General features: G+C 36.7%; 1 protein-coding gene across 1 annotated transcript in view; it reads left to right on the forward strand.

Moving 5' to 3' along the window:
- ITPR2 (inositol 1,4,5-trisphosphate receptor type 2) overlaps positions 1-15277 on the forward strand; it is a 599561-nt gene that overhangs the window by 418373 nt on the left and 165911 nt on the right. Inside the window, exons 43-45 of the mRNA XM_069585523.1 lie at positions 1386-1496; positions 5139-5234; positions 6693-6815. Of these exons, the coding sequence (XP_069441624.1) occupies positions 1386-1496; positions 5139-5234; positions 6693-6815 (330 nt within the window). The remainder of the gene's footprint in view (positions 1-1385; positions 1497-5138; positions 5235-6692; positions 6816-15277) is intronic.

The raw sequence follows: 15277 nt of genomic DNA on the forward strand, positions 1-15277 counted from the left end.
CTGTAATGTGCATGTGACATGGTGAAAGAGTTTGTGGATTTTGCTCTGTATTATATTTCACTCTTCCAGGGAAATAATATAAGAAAATCTATTGATTTTAAGTTAAGGAAATATATGCAGATTCAAAGATTTCATTTTGTTGTTGGTTAAAGTCAAGTAAATCTATAATAGAAAGCATATATTCTCCACTCTGGGTTTTTTAAGAAAATGAAACTGAGTTTTGAAAGTTACTAAATCAAGTTAGCTAAAAACAGAAATTAATAATAATATAGCATAAATCCCATATACCCTAAAAATAAGTTTACTATGAACCCCGTGCTCTGGAAATATGTGGAAGGAAGGAAAATTGCTAGCAAATTTCAGAAATGATCTGCAAATTGATTTCCTCTAAGTTTAGCAACCACTGTCATGATCAGAAGAACCTCAGGAAATGTAGATGAATGTAAGATACCTCTCCTTGGTGTCAGGGTAGTAAAAATTTCCTTGTGAAGAGAGAAATGAAGCCCATCCTGAAAAATAACAATCCTTTCAGAATTACCTTGATTTTACTCTTTCTCGTTTATTTTACCTGGGTTTCAATTTTTCAAATCCCTTTGATTCTGGGTGCTGCATGGTAAGATGTAGTTCCACAAATTCCAACCCATGAGTTTCCGATTTTCAAGTTGTATAAAATGAATTAAATTCAGAGTCCTAGCATGGTAGGCCCTAACCTTCAAAATACTGACATTTATCTCTCAGGGTACTTTATAAACTTTTCCCAAATCAGATTCCTCTATAAATTGCTTAAGTTTAAGGAATCTGCTAACCTTTTCCCTCAACCAGCATAATTGACACGATGTCTGAAATATCAGGAGTGACTGTATTCCCAGCACAGTCAACAGCATAGATTGTTACTCATTTAGCATTAAATAGCAGAGAAATGAAGATGCCACATCATTACAGATAAAGTTGACTTACAAACCTTGGGCATAAGGTTTTTATAAATAGGAATATTCTCTTAAAATTGATCAGATCTTAAAATTCTAAATTTAAAGAATTTCTCTAACGAAGGACATATAAAAATTTATAGACCGAGTGTTTTACTTAACCATTGTTTTTTGAAATTCTACAAAAATGGTTCACCTGAAAAGATACCTGTTTCATACAATATCTTTCCCCGTGTTCTTCATACGAGTCATTTAATTAACACTAATCAAATAATAGACTCTATGTAAAAGAATATGTAAAGTTAAATCTTTGACTTATATTAGACTTAATCTCAAAGTTAAATCTTAATTGTATTTTAAAGGTTAAAAGGCTAAGGTGATTCTGTTATTTTATGTCATGGCCTCTAGTGCTCTTATGTTGTAAATAGACTGTTATTTTTAAAATATTTTGTTTTCTAGACGTGTATTGCTACTCATGAATCTAATGGAATTGATATCATCATTGCTTTGATTCTAAATGACATAAACCCTCTTGGTAAATATCGAATGGACCTGGTGCTCCAGCTAAAGGTAAAATAAACCCACTGGGGAGAAGGGGAAAGTGACATTCTCTATATAAAACTCACTTTCAGAGTTAACTCTAAATGTTCAAGTAGGTCTTCTGAAAAGCAAGGTCCTATCATATTTTCAAGTAATGAATTGACAGAAAGGGAAAGTAAAAGCATGAGCACTGACTTCCTGAGAAAGTGTCGAATAAGACTTGAGAATACCTTACTGTAAGTGTTTTTAAGCAGCCACTTTGTTTTACTGCTTTTCTTTTCTAGTTTTCATTATATAGAGGAACATAAGATGCTGAACATTCACTTGCCATATGTTTTTAATTCATCTTGACTATAGAATTCTATCTCACAAGTCACAATTAATGAAACTATGGTAGAAGAGGGCTCTGTTTTCGTTTTATGTCTATTTTCTAAAAGTTGTTTTCCTTTATATTAGAATTTTAATTTTTTCCCTAATACAGTAAGCCATTTTCAAGCTCCCTTTGAGAAGTTTTTGTTTAGTTGCTAAGTCGTGTCCTGCTCTTTTGCAGCCCCACGTTCTCTGTCCATGGGATTTTCCAGACAATACTGGAATGGGTTGCCATTTCTTTCTCCCTGGGGTCTTCCTGACCCAGGGTCCGAACCAGTATCTCCTGCATTGCAGGCAGATTCTTTACTACTGAGCCACCAGGGAAGCCCCCTTTGAGAAGTTGCTTTAGCTTAAATCATGTGTGTACTTCATAGCAGTTCCATTTATCAGAAGTCAGGAGCACAATGGCATTTTGAAAAAAATTTCTTCAACTTTTTGTTCAAATGGAAATAAATAAGTGAATATACACAAGAAACTATATAGTTCCAAATAAAAAGACATTATATTCAATTGAGATGAATTATTAAAGACTGCATGTGTTAGGTGTTAGAACTAAAAACATTGCTTATTTAAAATTTTTCCGTAAACATAGGGTCGATCCAATATCATAGAGGATAAAGTTTACCTTTTATAGGTAAATTGATGGCCGAGAAGTATAGAAATGGTATTTTTATAGTTGTTTCTAAATATAGATTGATTACATAATGGAATGCATATATGTCCTACCTATGTGGAGATTATGCTGATGGCTCTTAATAAGCAAACAGAGTTATGTTTGTGTGTTTTCACTATTTTTATTTGCAATAGGTATCAGCTTTGGATCTTTCTCTTCATAAATGAGAAAGAAGGTGATTCTCAGGTAGATTGCACTTGTGTCGTTTTCCTCATTAACTTCATTCTTCAGTTAGCAAAGTCAGCCTGGCCTATATGATAGCTTAATTGGAGTTACTAGACAAAAAATTATTTCATCTTGAATTCATCTTTAACCATATTTCAGAAAGAAACAGCATTTTGAAGCCTTAGATTTTGGGGTTTTTTTAATCTTTCATTTATCTAAAGACTTACACCTTTAAATCTCATGTTTAATAGATACAACTTAACTGGGAGAAATACTGAAGGATTCATCAACTTAAAACAAAGTGTAGGGGACTTCCCTGGCACTCTAGTGGTTAAGACTTCACCTTCCAATGCAGGGGTTGTGGGTTGAATCCCTAGTTGGGGAGCTAAGATCCCACATGTCATGGCCAAAAAAAAAAACCATAAAACAGAAGCCATATTGTGACAAATGCAGTAAGGACTTTAAAAATGGCCCACATCAAAAAAAATCTAAAAAATAAACTAAAACAAAGTATAGACATATAGATTATTTACAAATTCAAACCTATGGGGAGGAACCCTAAATGATAAGGTATGACTTACTTGTATGAAGATATTCTTAGCTACTCAAATGAAAATCTGTTTTGAAAAAAGGGTCATTTAAAATTTCATTTATGTTACCTTTTCAAAATATGACAGTTGGATAGGTCAAGGTATATGTAAAATAGAAAATGAATGAATTTGAATTGAAATATTTATAATATTTTACTAAGAGATGAGTGTATGTTTCTAAATAATGCATGAGGCTTTGTACATAATGGCCAGTATGAGAACAATGTTTGTAAGACAGAATGATATAGTATACTGGCAAATTTTAGAAGGTGTATGTAGGATGCTTTTAATTGTAAATTCCCTGGAACATTATAGAGATGTCATATGAAAAAAATGTTACGGTTTTATTATATATCGTTTACTCTTAAAATTAATTACTTAAACAAGTATAATTTTAAGTATATTTAACTGTACTCATTTACTATACAATTTCATGAATTTTTTCATATATATATATATATCTTGTCCCTTTTAATTTACATTTCATAACTGACCTGGACTATAAATTGCTGAATTTATAAAATAAGTAGGTTTTTTTGTTGTTATTGTTACTGTTGTTGTTGGGTGTGTTTTTTTTTTTGTTTTTTTGTTTTTTTTTTTTTGGTCTAAGGACTCTAACTTCTTTTGGAAGAGAATCCTTTATTAACACAGAAAAATTAGATTTCTTAGCATATATAATCTCTTGAACTTTCAAAGTGATTTAGATTTCAGTAGGTCATTTACAAGATTTCTGTTCCCCCAAGATAGTATGAAAAAGATTGGTTAGGAAAAACACCATATTGCCAATATTCTGAAATTGGATGTATTTTTAAGCTAGTTTGTATTGGGGCTGCTTGCTGAATGAAGTTCATTAGAGAGAGTACTGTTAGTGTTGCCCGGGTTTTAGCTTTTGATTATATTGGGTCAGTTCAGATTGCTCTAAAGATGTAAGGTCTTCACTAACTCTAGAACCTTACTTTTTAAAAGATATGTTGTTTGTGTGGGATGCTGGATTATAAAAAGGGAATTTTAGGATTTGTGCAAATCTGTAGAAATTAAAAATGGAGCATCATTCCAAACGTTGAGGATATTTTGCTTTGTGCTATAAGACTTTCTGTAACTGTGTGGTACCCATTTTGTATAATAAATTGGCTGAATCAGAAACATTTAAGATTTCTTCTATAGGTAAACATGTTTGAGAGAATATATTTTTAAAACCAAATTAGGAAGCACCAAAGACAACATGAACTGTTTTTATTTTCTATTAAACAAAAAATAGAAAATATTCTACAACCCAACTTGTTAAAATGTTGCATACATATATTACCATGTAGGGAGTCTAAACTGTTATCAATAAATTTATATTTTGTTTCTAACTCATGAATTTAGAATTTTGTAAATTAATTCTCACTAATTATTGATCAAATTTATTTAAGATTTTGATTTGCTATGAGTTGATGTTTCATGTTAAAAACAATTATGCTAAATTCTAATGAACTATATGCCATTTTTTGTAAAATATGTCATTGATACTGGTTCACCTTACTGTCTTGTTAGATTGTCTTCATATAAAGGCCTACTTAGGAAATAGTGAAGGAAGATATGATTATATTTTAATGTATCATATATAAAGTCAATTTTGTGTTTAAAATGCCTTTATAGCAATATTTAAAATTTCCTTTGTAACATATTTTGAATGATTCATTGCTTTTATCTTTGTGTTGACAATAAAATAAAACATTCTCTTTTAAAACGTTAATAAGCTAACTGAAAAGTAGTTTACAATTGTGCTTGATTTAAAAAATAGTCCTGATAATCTCAATTGAAACATATGCAGGGGATCCTTAATCCATGAAATAGACTTTTCATGTGCATCAACTCAATGTGTATCTTTAGAACAATGCCTCCAAGCTTTTGCTGGCCATCATGGAAAGCAGGCATGACAGCGAGAATGCAGAAAGGATTCTTTTCAACATGAGACCCAGAGAACTGGTAAGAGCACTTTTGAAAGTCATGTCAATAATGTGTAACCTAAAAGGGACAGTGTGTAGTATACATGTCAGGGGAAAAGTCTAAGGCTTTCCCTGCTCTGCCCAGACATTGATGGCACATCACGACTTGCCATTACTGATACCTCAGAAGGCTTATGAATGCAAAGGCCTGTGTGATTTGGGTCCTTATGACTTCATTGGTTTGTCCACTCTAAATACTTTTCTTAACTGGCTTGTTACACTTGACTGAACTGTCTGCAACTTATTTTTGCCCCCCAAAAACATTTGCTTTAGTTTGTGTATTAGGATACATGTGAGGAAGATAAATAAAAATGTTTGCACCCCTCAAAAATTATATTTACACCTCTTTCTGAAAATAAAAGCAGAATAAATATCCTTTGCAGTTCTCCTCATGTTCAACTGAGTACAGTGTTCAGTCTGGACAAAATTGCATGGAGACCTGATGGGAAATCCCCAGAGATCATTAGTGTTGTCTTCCTATTGGAGAGGTTATATTTTCCTCCTCACTGTGACATGGGAATTATGAAGAAATATCAGCATGCTTTAACAGCACTGAGTTTCAAAAGCATTGAGAACATTCTCAAACTGTATAGCCAGTCCCCTAATAACTAAGTCCTGGTTGTTTGAGTACCCCTGTTGGTGCTATGGGCAACTCTATGAAGACACTTTTAATGTGTAAGCAGGATAAGTTCATTGATGTGAAAGAGCATTTGCTAAATATTAGAACAAACTGTGGGCCCAGGAGGTACAGGGAAGGGATAGGGAAGCAATGTGTAATGTTCACAGGAAACATGGAAGGTTGGGAGAAGAGCAGAGAGGCAGGGAGGGTAGAGAAATATGACGTATGAAGGACCTCTTTTGCTCTCTTTAATAGTAAGGAACAGAGTGGAAGAATGTAGATAAAGAGGAAGATAAGGTGCAGTTTGATTTAACATATATTTAATGACAGCATAGTATCTGCAAGGCAGTGGGCTAGGAAGAGCAAGACACTTCCTCATCTTCATATATGCTGGCCTCTTGCTGACCCTTCCACTGGATGGTAAGCTCCCTGTGGGCAGAAACTCTGTCATATCCACCATTGGGTCCTCAGGCAGAGGATGGTGTCTGTCCAGCACCATGTGTTCTTGTTATTAGTGGACCCTTGATAAATAATGGATGCTTATCAGGGTTCCAAAGTCTCCTAATTCATGGGAACTTAAGCACTGTCAACTTTCAAAATCAAAGCCAAAATTTCCAAGGAAAACAGAGAATTTTGTAGGAAAATAATTCCATAATCATTTAAATGAAGATGGTTTCCAATGCCATTTTCATTTAGAATTCTTGCATATTTTTCAAGTCTTAGGAGGCATTCCAGTTTTTTATTAGACCCCATAAATGAGGCAAATGCACGTTGTTTGTGGCATTTCAAGTCTTGATGTTCCTATTGGTTTTTTGATAGGTGGATGTGATGAAGAATGCCTATAACCAAGGATTGGAATGCGATCATGGGGATGATGAGGGCGGAGATGATGATGTTTCCCCAAAGGATGTTGGACACAATATCTATATCCTGGCCCATCAGGTATCACATTTTTTTTAATCTTTGTATTGTTTTGCTAATCTTATCAGTCTCATCTTATGTCATTCATGGCTTGCTGTCAATACTTTCAAGATCTGGTCCTTCCATTTATTCAGTGCTTGTGTCCCTTGCTCTGAGTCAAGAGAAGAAAAAGCTCCCAGAGTGCCCCTAGGGCTGTGGTCAGAGCTGTTCCCCAAGAAAACAGTACTTGGTACCAAAAACTGGGCCAGCAAGGAGGAGAGAATCCCATGTCAGAGCCTGAGGAATAGGTATCCATGGCAACAGATGGAAGTCTGGAAGCAGAGAGGACAGAGGCTCCTGAGAAGACAGAGGGTGTAAAGGAAGGGATGCATTCAGGTCTAAACAGACTTCTGGCCTCTTTGAATTATAGGCTAGCGTATTTCCTGCAGAACCTGTAAAGTGACAGCCTCTAACTGTTTTTACCGGACTTCTAAAAAATATGAAGCTAAATTCACATTCTTTCAAAGGAAAACCATTTCTATTTTGTGTTAGTATGAAAACAGGTGCTTGGTTAGTGTTATTTGACACATTTAGTTCTTTTAACCTGAAGATCCACTTTAAACTTGCATCTTCTAATGCAGAGTTGTTTTAGAAGTTAAAAAATTGAGATGTACGTATGTCCATTTGACTATCTGTATCAATTCGGTTCAGTTGTTCAGTCATGTTCAACTGTCTGCAACTCCATGGACTGCAGCATGCCAGGCTTCCCTGTCCATCACCAGCTCCTGGAGCTTGCTCAAACTCATGTCCATCGAGTTGGTGATGCCATCCAACCATCTCATCCTCTGTCATCCCCTTCTCCTCCTGCCTTCAATCTTTCCCAGCATCAGGGTCTTTTCCAAGGAGTCAGTTCTTCACATCATATAGTGATTATCTATATAGCTCTCACTTTTTTACAGAATCAAGTCTAAATTTCTAGACTGTCTTGCTAGTCATTTTCCCCCATTGACAATCTCTACCTTTTCCTGCTTCCCTGTATATCTTATCAGGTAATTGAACAAACATTGGTAGATATAAATAAGACTCTGAATAGATTAACTTTCTATTTTTAATATTTTTCCAGTTTTATTGAGATGTAATAGACATATAGCACTGTGTAAGTTTAAGGTATTAAAAATTTCCTCTTTAGATGATTCTTACCCATCTCTCTCCTCATACATAACTGCCTAAGGTATGTAACCTTGAGTATAATTTTTATAAAAAATTCAAAAAGGAGTCAAATTCTAAAAGATATTAATACAAGAAGCTGCAATAATTTTATAGTATAGTTTGCACCATTGAGAAGATTTTTAGGTCTGTCACAGTATGTTCTCAGCCACGTCCAACTCTTGGAACCCTGCGGACTGTAGTCCATCAGGCTTCTCTGTCGGTGGGATTTTTCAAGCAAGAATACTGTAGTGGGTTGCTTCCCTTCTCCAGGGCATCTTTCCAACCCAGGGATCAAACCAGCATCACATCTTCTGCACATCTCCTGCATTGTTTGTGGGTTCTTTACCTGCTGAGCCATCAGGGAACCTTCTCACAGTATAGCAAAATCCATATATAGAACAGAAAAGGTCAGGGCAAATGGGTTATAGCTAGCAAGACGAGAGAATTTTAAGTATTGAGGAACTGAAAGCTAAGATGAAGAGACACACTGAAGAAAGTAGAACACAGAGATTTAAGATGTGGAAGAGGTATGCTTTTAGGGAGAAAGAAATTGGGTGACAGCAATCGAGTCAAGCCAGAAAAGGACTGTCCAGAGAGTGAATGAGAGTAGAGAGGGAAAAAAATCACAAACTGAGAATTAAAATCATATTGGCTTCTACAACAAGGATAGAAATAGAGTGACACAGCACGTGTACATGAGCAAGAAGTTATTTCAGAAGCGGCAGCATTGTGGAAGGAACTCGACTGAAAAAGAGAAGAGCAGAGTGAGCAGTAATAAGTTTTAGAAGGAAGTCAGGGAGTACAGTCACCCATTGTGTTCTTTTGGCTGAAAGCTAGTCTCGCTCTGCCTGGAAAGGTTATTCCGCTGCCTGAGCAAGCAGCTACACGAGCAAGATCTAACCATGTGTCTTTCAAGTTGGAAGTGAACAACCCGACCAGCCAAGTCACCCCTGAGACAAATAGAAGAGTAGATGTTTGAGACAAATTACCTCGAACCCGTGGAGAAGACGTTTAAAAATGTAATCTCATGTTACCAGTTATGAATAACAATAAAAATAGTCAGGAAAGACCCATATTCGGTCAGTTCAGTTTTAAGTAGATTAAATACAAGAGTAGAGATTAGGGTTTTGTGTTTTTTGTTTGGCCATGCCACATGACATATGGGGTGTGGGATCTCAGTTCCCTAACCCAGGAATCAAACCTGTGTCCCCTGCATTGGAGCTCAGAGTTTTAACCACTGGACAGCCAGGACAGTCCCAAGAATACAGATTTTTAAGACAACTTAAGGTGAATGTTGAAAAGAGTGGAGAATAAGAATAAAGAATACAAAAGCTACTCTTAGATTGAAAGATAATGATTTAAATTATGAAAGAGGTTAAAAATGAAGACAGCATAATGTCAATGATTTTGATGGATTTGAGTTTATGAAAGTGCTTAGAGAGAAACAGATTCAACGATGATGGTGGAGTTGTCCAACGAGTGGGAATTCAGAACTACCTGTTAAAAAAAAGTAACGAAGAGCTAAAAACTACTTACTGAAACAAAGAGATAATGGATGTGAAAATGGCCTGAATGAAGGTTTCTGAATCTCCCCCAAACCAAAATGTTAGAAAAGCAGTAGTATGCAGAGCTGCGATGGTACAATATATAGGCACATAAATAAAATCGGACTTCAGAAAGAGGGAGAATGTCAGACTGAGTGAGGGAAGGAGATCTGGAATCCTTAAGGCCTTGTGATTAAATTGTAAGAGTGTAAACATGAAACAGGAGTCCACAGGAGTCTAGGACAGGAATGCAAGATGTGTGGAACAGTGTATATAACCTACAGGGTGGTTAAGCAACGAACGGCCTGCTCACTTTCTTACGAAGACCCAGGAAGTTGCTCCCTCGCCGCTTTATGCATGCATCCTCTATGGGGTGGCTCCTCCCACCAGCTTTAATGAAAAATTCAGTTTTCACTCAGAAGAGAGCCAACCCATGCTCTTTTGATCTTTCCTGAAGTGACTTCCTTGGCTTTCTCTAGGCCAGGATATTGTACTGGTTTCTTTAGGAAGCAGAGATGGTTGCTGAATTCCTTCCTTATGAATCTGTTGTCCAGATAGCCTCCACACTGAGACACAAATGCCAAAGACAGTGGTTGTAAGCCTTGCTTCAGAAGTAGCCATGTAGCTGTGCTCCAAGAGTTTTCTGGGGTCCAGGTTTGGCTGTTTCCATTGTGAATGTGGAGTTGTTTGGCTCTGTCGTGCTGATGACCGTGCAGATTGGTTTCTGCCTTTGCACAGTTCAGTAATTCCAAAACTGAGGTTCAGCTTCCTCCTTGTTTTACTATAATCATCTTTTGCACAGACAGTCTATTTTGGTGCCCTCAGACTTTCAATTTTTGTTGTTATTCTTTTCATGGTAGTTGGGTAGTTCTGCTTTTTCTACCATGACATCCTTTTCGGCCCTTCCTGTGGTTGGTGTTACCAGAAACAAATAATGCTTCTTGTAAGCGTCTTGTCTGATCTACATAGAACTATCAATACCTGAAAAGGGGAATTTCTTAAGTTCTAATACCATAGTGTCATGCAGAGTAATTTCCTTAAAATTCAGCTGTGTGTCCTTTTACATTTTCTGTCCTTCACATGCTCTTCTCATGCATCTCTGCCTCCTCTCTCTGCTCTAGCTTTGGTCTTTTATATTCTACTTTCTTCCTATTCCTTCTCTTTCTTCCTGTCTTTCTATAAAGCAGGCATTGCGTGAAATCTAGAACAATGTTCAGTACTTTAGATAAGTTTAACAGATATGCACCCCTATTGTTTTTGTAGGGCTTCCCTGGTGGCTCAGATGGTAAAGAGTCCACCTGCAGTGCAAGAGATCTGGGTTCCGATTCCTGGGTTGGGAAGATCCCCTGGAGAAGGGAATGGCTACCCACCCCAGTATTCTTGCCTAAAAAAAATCCCATGGACAGAGAAGCCTGGAGGGCTACAGTCCATGGGGTCACACAGAGTCAGACACGACTGAGCGACTAACACACACACACATTGTTTCTTTGACTCCATGTGGCAGTTCTGTTTTTATGAGACTTTATTTTGTGTTAATTTTATTTTCTTACCCAGTTTTCTTAAGATATAATTGACACATAATATTGTGTAAGTTTAAGGTCTAAGTATGTTGATTTGATACATTAGTTAATACCCAGTTTAGTCACATGATTGCGATTTTTCTTTTGTGTTGAGAACATTTAAAATCAACTCTTTTTGCAACTTTCAGGTTTATGATACAATATCACTAACTCTAATGACTGGGCTATGCATTAGATCCTCAGAATTTGTTAATCTTTCAACTGGGAGTTTGACTCCCATACTTCCCTTTTCCCTCACCTCCCAAACCCTGGTAAACACCACTCTATCTCTGCTTCTCTGAGTTTGTCATGTTAGATTCCACATATAAGTGATCTCATGCAGCATTTGTCCTTTTCTGTCTTACTTATTTCATTGAACACAGTGCTCTCAGGGTTCATCCAGGTTGTTGCAAATATCTCCTTCTTCCTCATGGTTGAATAAGATTCCGTTGTATAGCTATATTGGATCTTCTTTATCCATTCATTGATTGAAAGACAACTACGCTGCTTTCATGTCTTGGCTATTGTGAATAACGCTGCAGTGAACATGTGAGACCATTTATTTCAGTACCTACTAGAATTGAGAAGCATATGGAGAAATGGGAAATGTTATGTGCCTTGCAGTATTCAGAGAAGTATTAGATAGCTTGCCTGTGGAAAGCAAAAATAACTTCTGGCTCTTAAGGCAAGAAAGAATGGATCACTTTAATTGTATATATGAAATTATTTTTAAATATAGGCTTTAAATTTTTTCATCATCATTTCCCCATGTCATTAAATAGTCTTTGAAAACTCAGTTTTAATGTCTGCATAATTGTTCACGATTTTATTGCACCATAATTTATTTAATCACTTTTTATTTTTTAGACATTTAGGCTTCTCATGTTTTTGATATTATAAATTATGCTATGATTAACATCCTCATACATTAATGTTTGTCTGCTACACTCACTATTTCCCTAGGATAAATTCCAAGAAGTTTAATTACTAGGTTTCATGGTAGTAACTATTTTATGGTTCTTGATGCACATTATAAAATTGTTTTTTACCATGTGATGGTAATCATCTTACTGAATCCTAAAATTATTACCATTTAAATAAAGATTCACCAAGTTGGATAGTGTCAGGAACACAGTGACCACTCAACACATGTTTGTTGAATAAATTAATGAGGTAGATGAAAAGGAATTTCATTTTAATCCAAATCTTTTGGATTCCTAATAAAATAAATTGTCTTTTAATATGTTATTTGGTCATTTCTACTTACTGTCTGAATTGCTTGAAAATGTATCTGTCCATTCTTCAGTTGGGTTTCATTTTTTTCTTGGTGAATTTTAATTAAGGTCAACAAATCTTAGTCATAGTAGTTATATCTATTTCATCCCGGTTCATTTGCTTTCTAATGTTTTAATGATAATTTTTTCCATTACCTTGATATCTTTAAACACTCACCTAAATTTTTTTCTGGTATCTAGGAAATTCAGTTTTTGCTCTTAATTGTTTAATTTTTCCATGTCATAATGGAAGAATAATATAAAGGTATGTTCTTGTTCTAATTTATCTGTAAAGACATAGTCGAAGATTTACTAGTAACAGCAGTCCAGGAGGGCAGGGTTTCTAGTAATTACATGACCATGATGTATGTAGGACATTAGATACCAGGGCCAAAACCCAAACCACCTTCAGGATCAAGCAAAAACAGGTGATGTGGGGGCAGATGAGGCTGGGACTATCTGGTGATCTGGTAAGCTCTTACTTACTTCTGTTGACTTTCCAATTGGGATTGCAGGCACTAAATTTCCTGTTCCTCCACTACTTCAAAATGTCTGAATTTTTAAATTTAAAGCATTGTGAAATCTAATTTAAAAAAATTGACAACTCATTCAAAAATTTTAAAACCATCAAGCATGCCAACCAAAATTTACCAGCAGGCAGAATGCAACTTACGAACCATAGTTTGCCGCTTGTGGATTTGTTTAGTCACTAAGTCGTGTCCAACTCTTCGACCCCATGGACTGTAGCCTGCCAGGCTCCTCTGTCCATGGGATTTTCCATGTGAGAATACTAAAATGGGTTGCCGCTTCCTTCTCCAGGGGATCTTCCTGGCCCAAGGACCAAAGCCACATCTCGTGCATTAGCAGGTAGATTCTTTACCACTGAGCCACCAAGGAAGCCCACTTGTGGACTAAGGGATCTGAATTTCTCATTCAGTTTTTAATTCAATTATACGGGCTTTTTGAGTGCTATACCAGATGTCAGGCACTGAACTAGATACTAGGAATACAGCAGTGAGGGAAAGCAGGAAGAAATCAGCTCTCAGGGGACTTAGATTCTGACTGGTAGCAGTGATGAGTAGACAAACCAGAGAGAGCAGGTAGTCATACAAGCTATGCAGTGAATGAGAAGAGGGTGGGATGACAGGCACTCAGGAGGCCTATTGCAGAATGACTGGTGAGGAGAGTTCTCTCTAGGGAGGTGAAATTGAAGCTAGATCTAGGTGAAAAAAGCAGAAGTCAGCAGTATGTAGTGGAGCAGTGTTGGGGTGCATCCCAGAGATATCTGGAAAGTGACAGTAAGCTTGGCATGTTTCCAGGAGAAGAAGACCTGTGTAGCTGGACCCTCACCCAGCTCCCAGCACTTAAACGCTATACTGATTACAAACACTGCACCCGAGGCTCATTTATTATAAGATTATCATTCAGGAACATTTACTGATTAAGCACCTCTTTTTTTTTTTTTTTTTTTTTGGCTTTGCTGGATCTTCATCGCTGTGTGGACTTTGCTTTATTGGCAGTGAGCAGGGGCTACTCTTGGTTTGTGGTGCATGGACTTCTCATGGTGGTGGCTTCTCTCGTTGCAGAGCACAGGCTCTAGGTTGCACGGGCTGCAGTAGTTGCGGCACATGGGCTTCGATGCCCTGCGGCATGTGGGATCTTCATGGACCAGAGATCAAACCTGTGTCCCCTGCACTGGCAGGCAGATTCTTAACTACTGGACCACCACGGGCATCCCTTTACGTTGCTTCCCCTCCTTCTGAACATCTCTTATATCAGGCATCGTTTTAGTTGCTAAGGTGGAGCATGAATAAAGTTGCCATTGAAAAGCTCACAGTTAAGTGTGTGTTGGAGTAGGGAGAGCTAAGTTGCTTCAGTCGTCTCCGACTCTGTGTGACCCTATGAATTGCAGACTGCCAAGCTCCTCTGTCCATGGGATTCTGCAGGCAAGAATATTGGAGTGGGTTGCCATGCCCTCCTCCAGGGGATCTTCCCAACCCAGGGATCAAACCTGTGTCTCTTACGTCTGTCTACATTGGCAGGCAGGTTCTTTACCACTAGCGCCACCCGGGAAACCCTGGAGTGGAGAGAGGGAGACAGATAAATTATGATAATCTAACATACGTTTGTTAAAATGGAGGTATGTACAAGACACACTTCTCTTAAGTCAGGAGAGAATTCGTGGAAGTGACACTTGAACTGAATCTTGACAAATAGGGAAATTGGGGAGAACATTCCAGGCAGAGGCAACAACTTCTGCAAAAATACACCACAGACATTTTAGAGAAAGGAACTCCTTTGGGGAATATTGGTAAGGATTTGGTATGGTATCTACTTATGTCTTTATTTGAAATGAAATAAAATAATTTGAATTGAGTCAACATCTTTCATAACTGTAATGACCCTGATTGTAAGCATTTAACAAATGTTGCATGATTGAGTGAGTGAATGAATAGGACATGATATACTCTAAAACTTTAATATTTTTAACATAAGTATTGTAATTAAAAAACAGAGATATTTTCCTGTTCTCATTACCACAATCAAAATTAATGGCATTTCCCTCCACTGGAGAATAAATCCTGTGCACAAACAATTATTGTTTCTGTTCCTATGCTAAGTTTCGTACCTAGCTATAGTAGATACTCAACAAGGGTTTGGGAGAATAATGTTTTGCAAAAATTCATGCATGCTGATAGTGTTTTTATATAATACAGGTACTCTAAGATTTATAGAATCCTGCAAAATTGACATTAGCATTCTCACAGTCACGGATATTACTCAGCTGCTGTGGACTTTCTTTTTAATTTTGTAGTTTATTCTTTACCAGTCATATCAGCAAACTCTACATAGACAGGAACCTATAATATCTTCCCTCATATCAGGAACTTTTCTTACTTTCATTCAGGATACCATCT

The sequence above is a fragment of the Ovis canadensis genome, chromosome 3, assembly GCF_042477335.2.
Source record: "Ovis canadensis isolate MfBH-ARS-UI-01 breed Bighorn chromosome 3, ARS-UI_OviCan_v2, whole genome shotgun sequence".
In the NCBI taxonomy this organism is placed as follows: domain Eukaryota; kingdom Metazoa; phylum Chordata; class Mammalia; order Artiodactyla; family Bovidae; genus Ovis; species Ovis canadensis.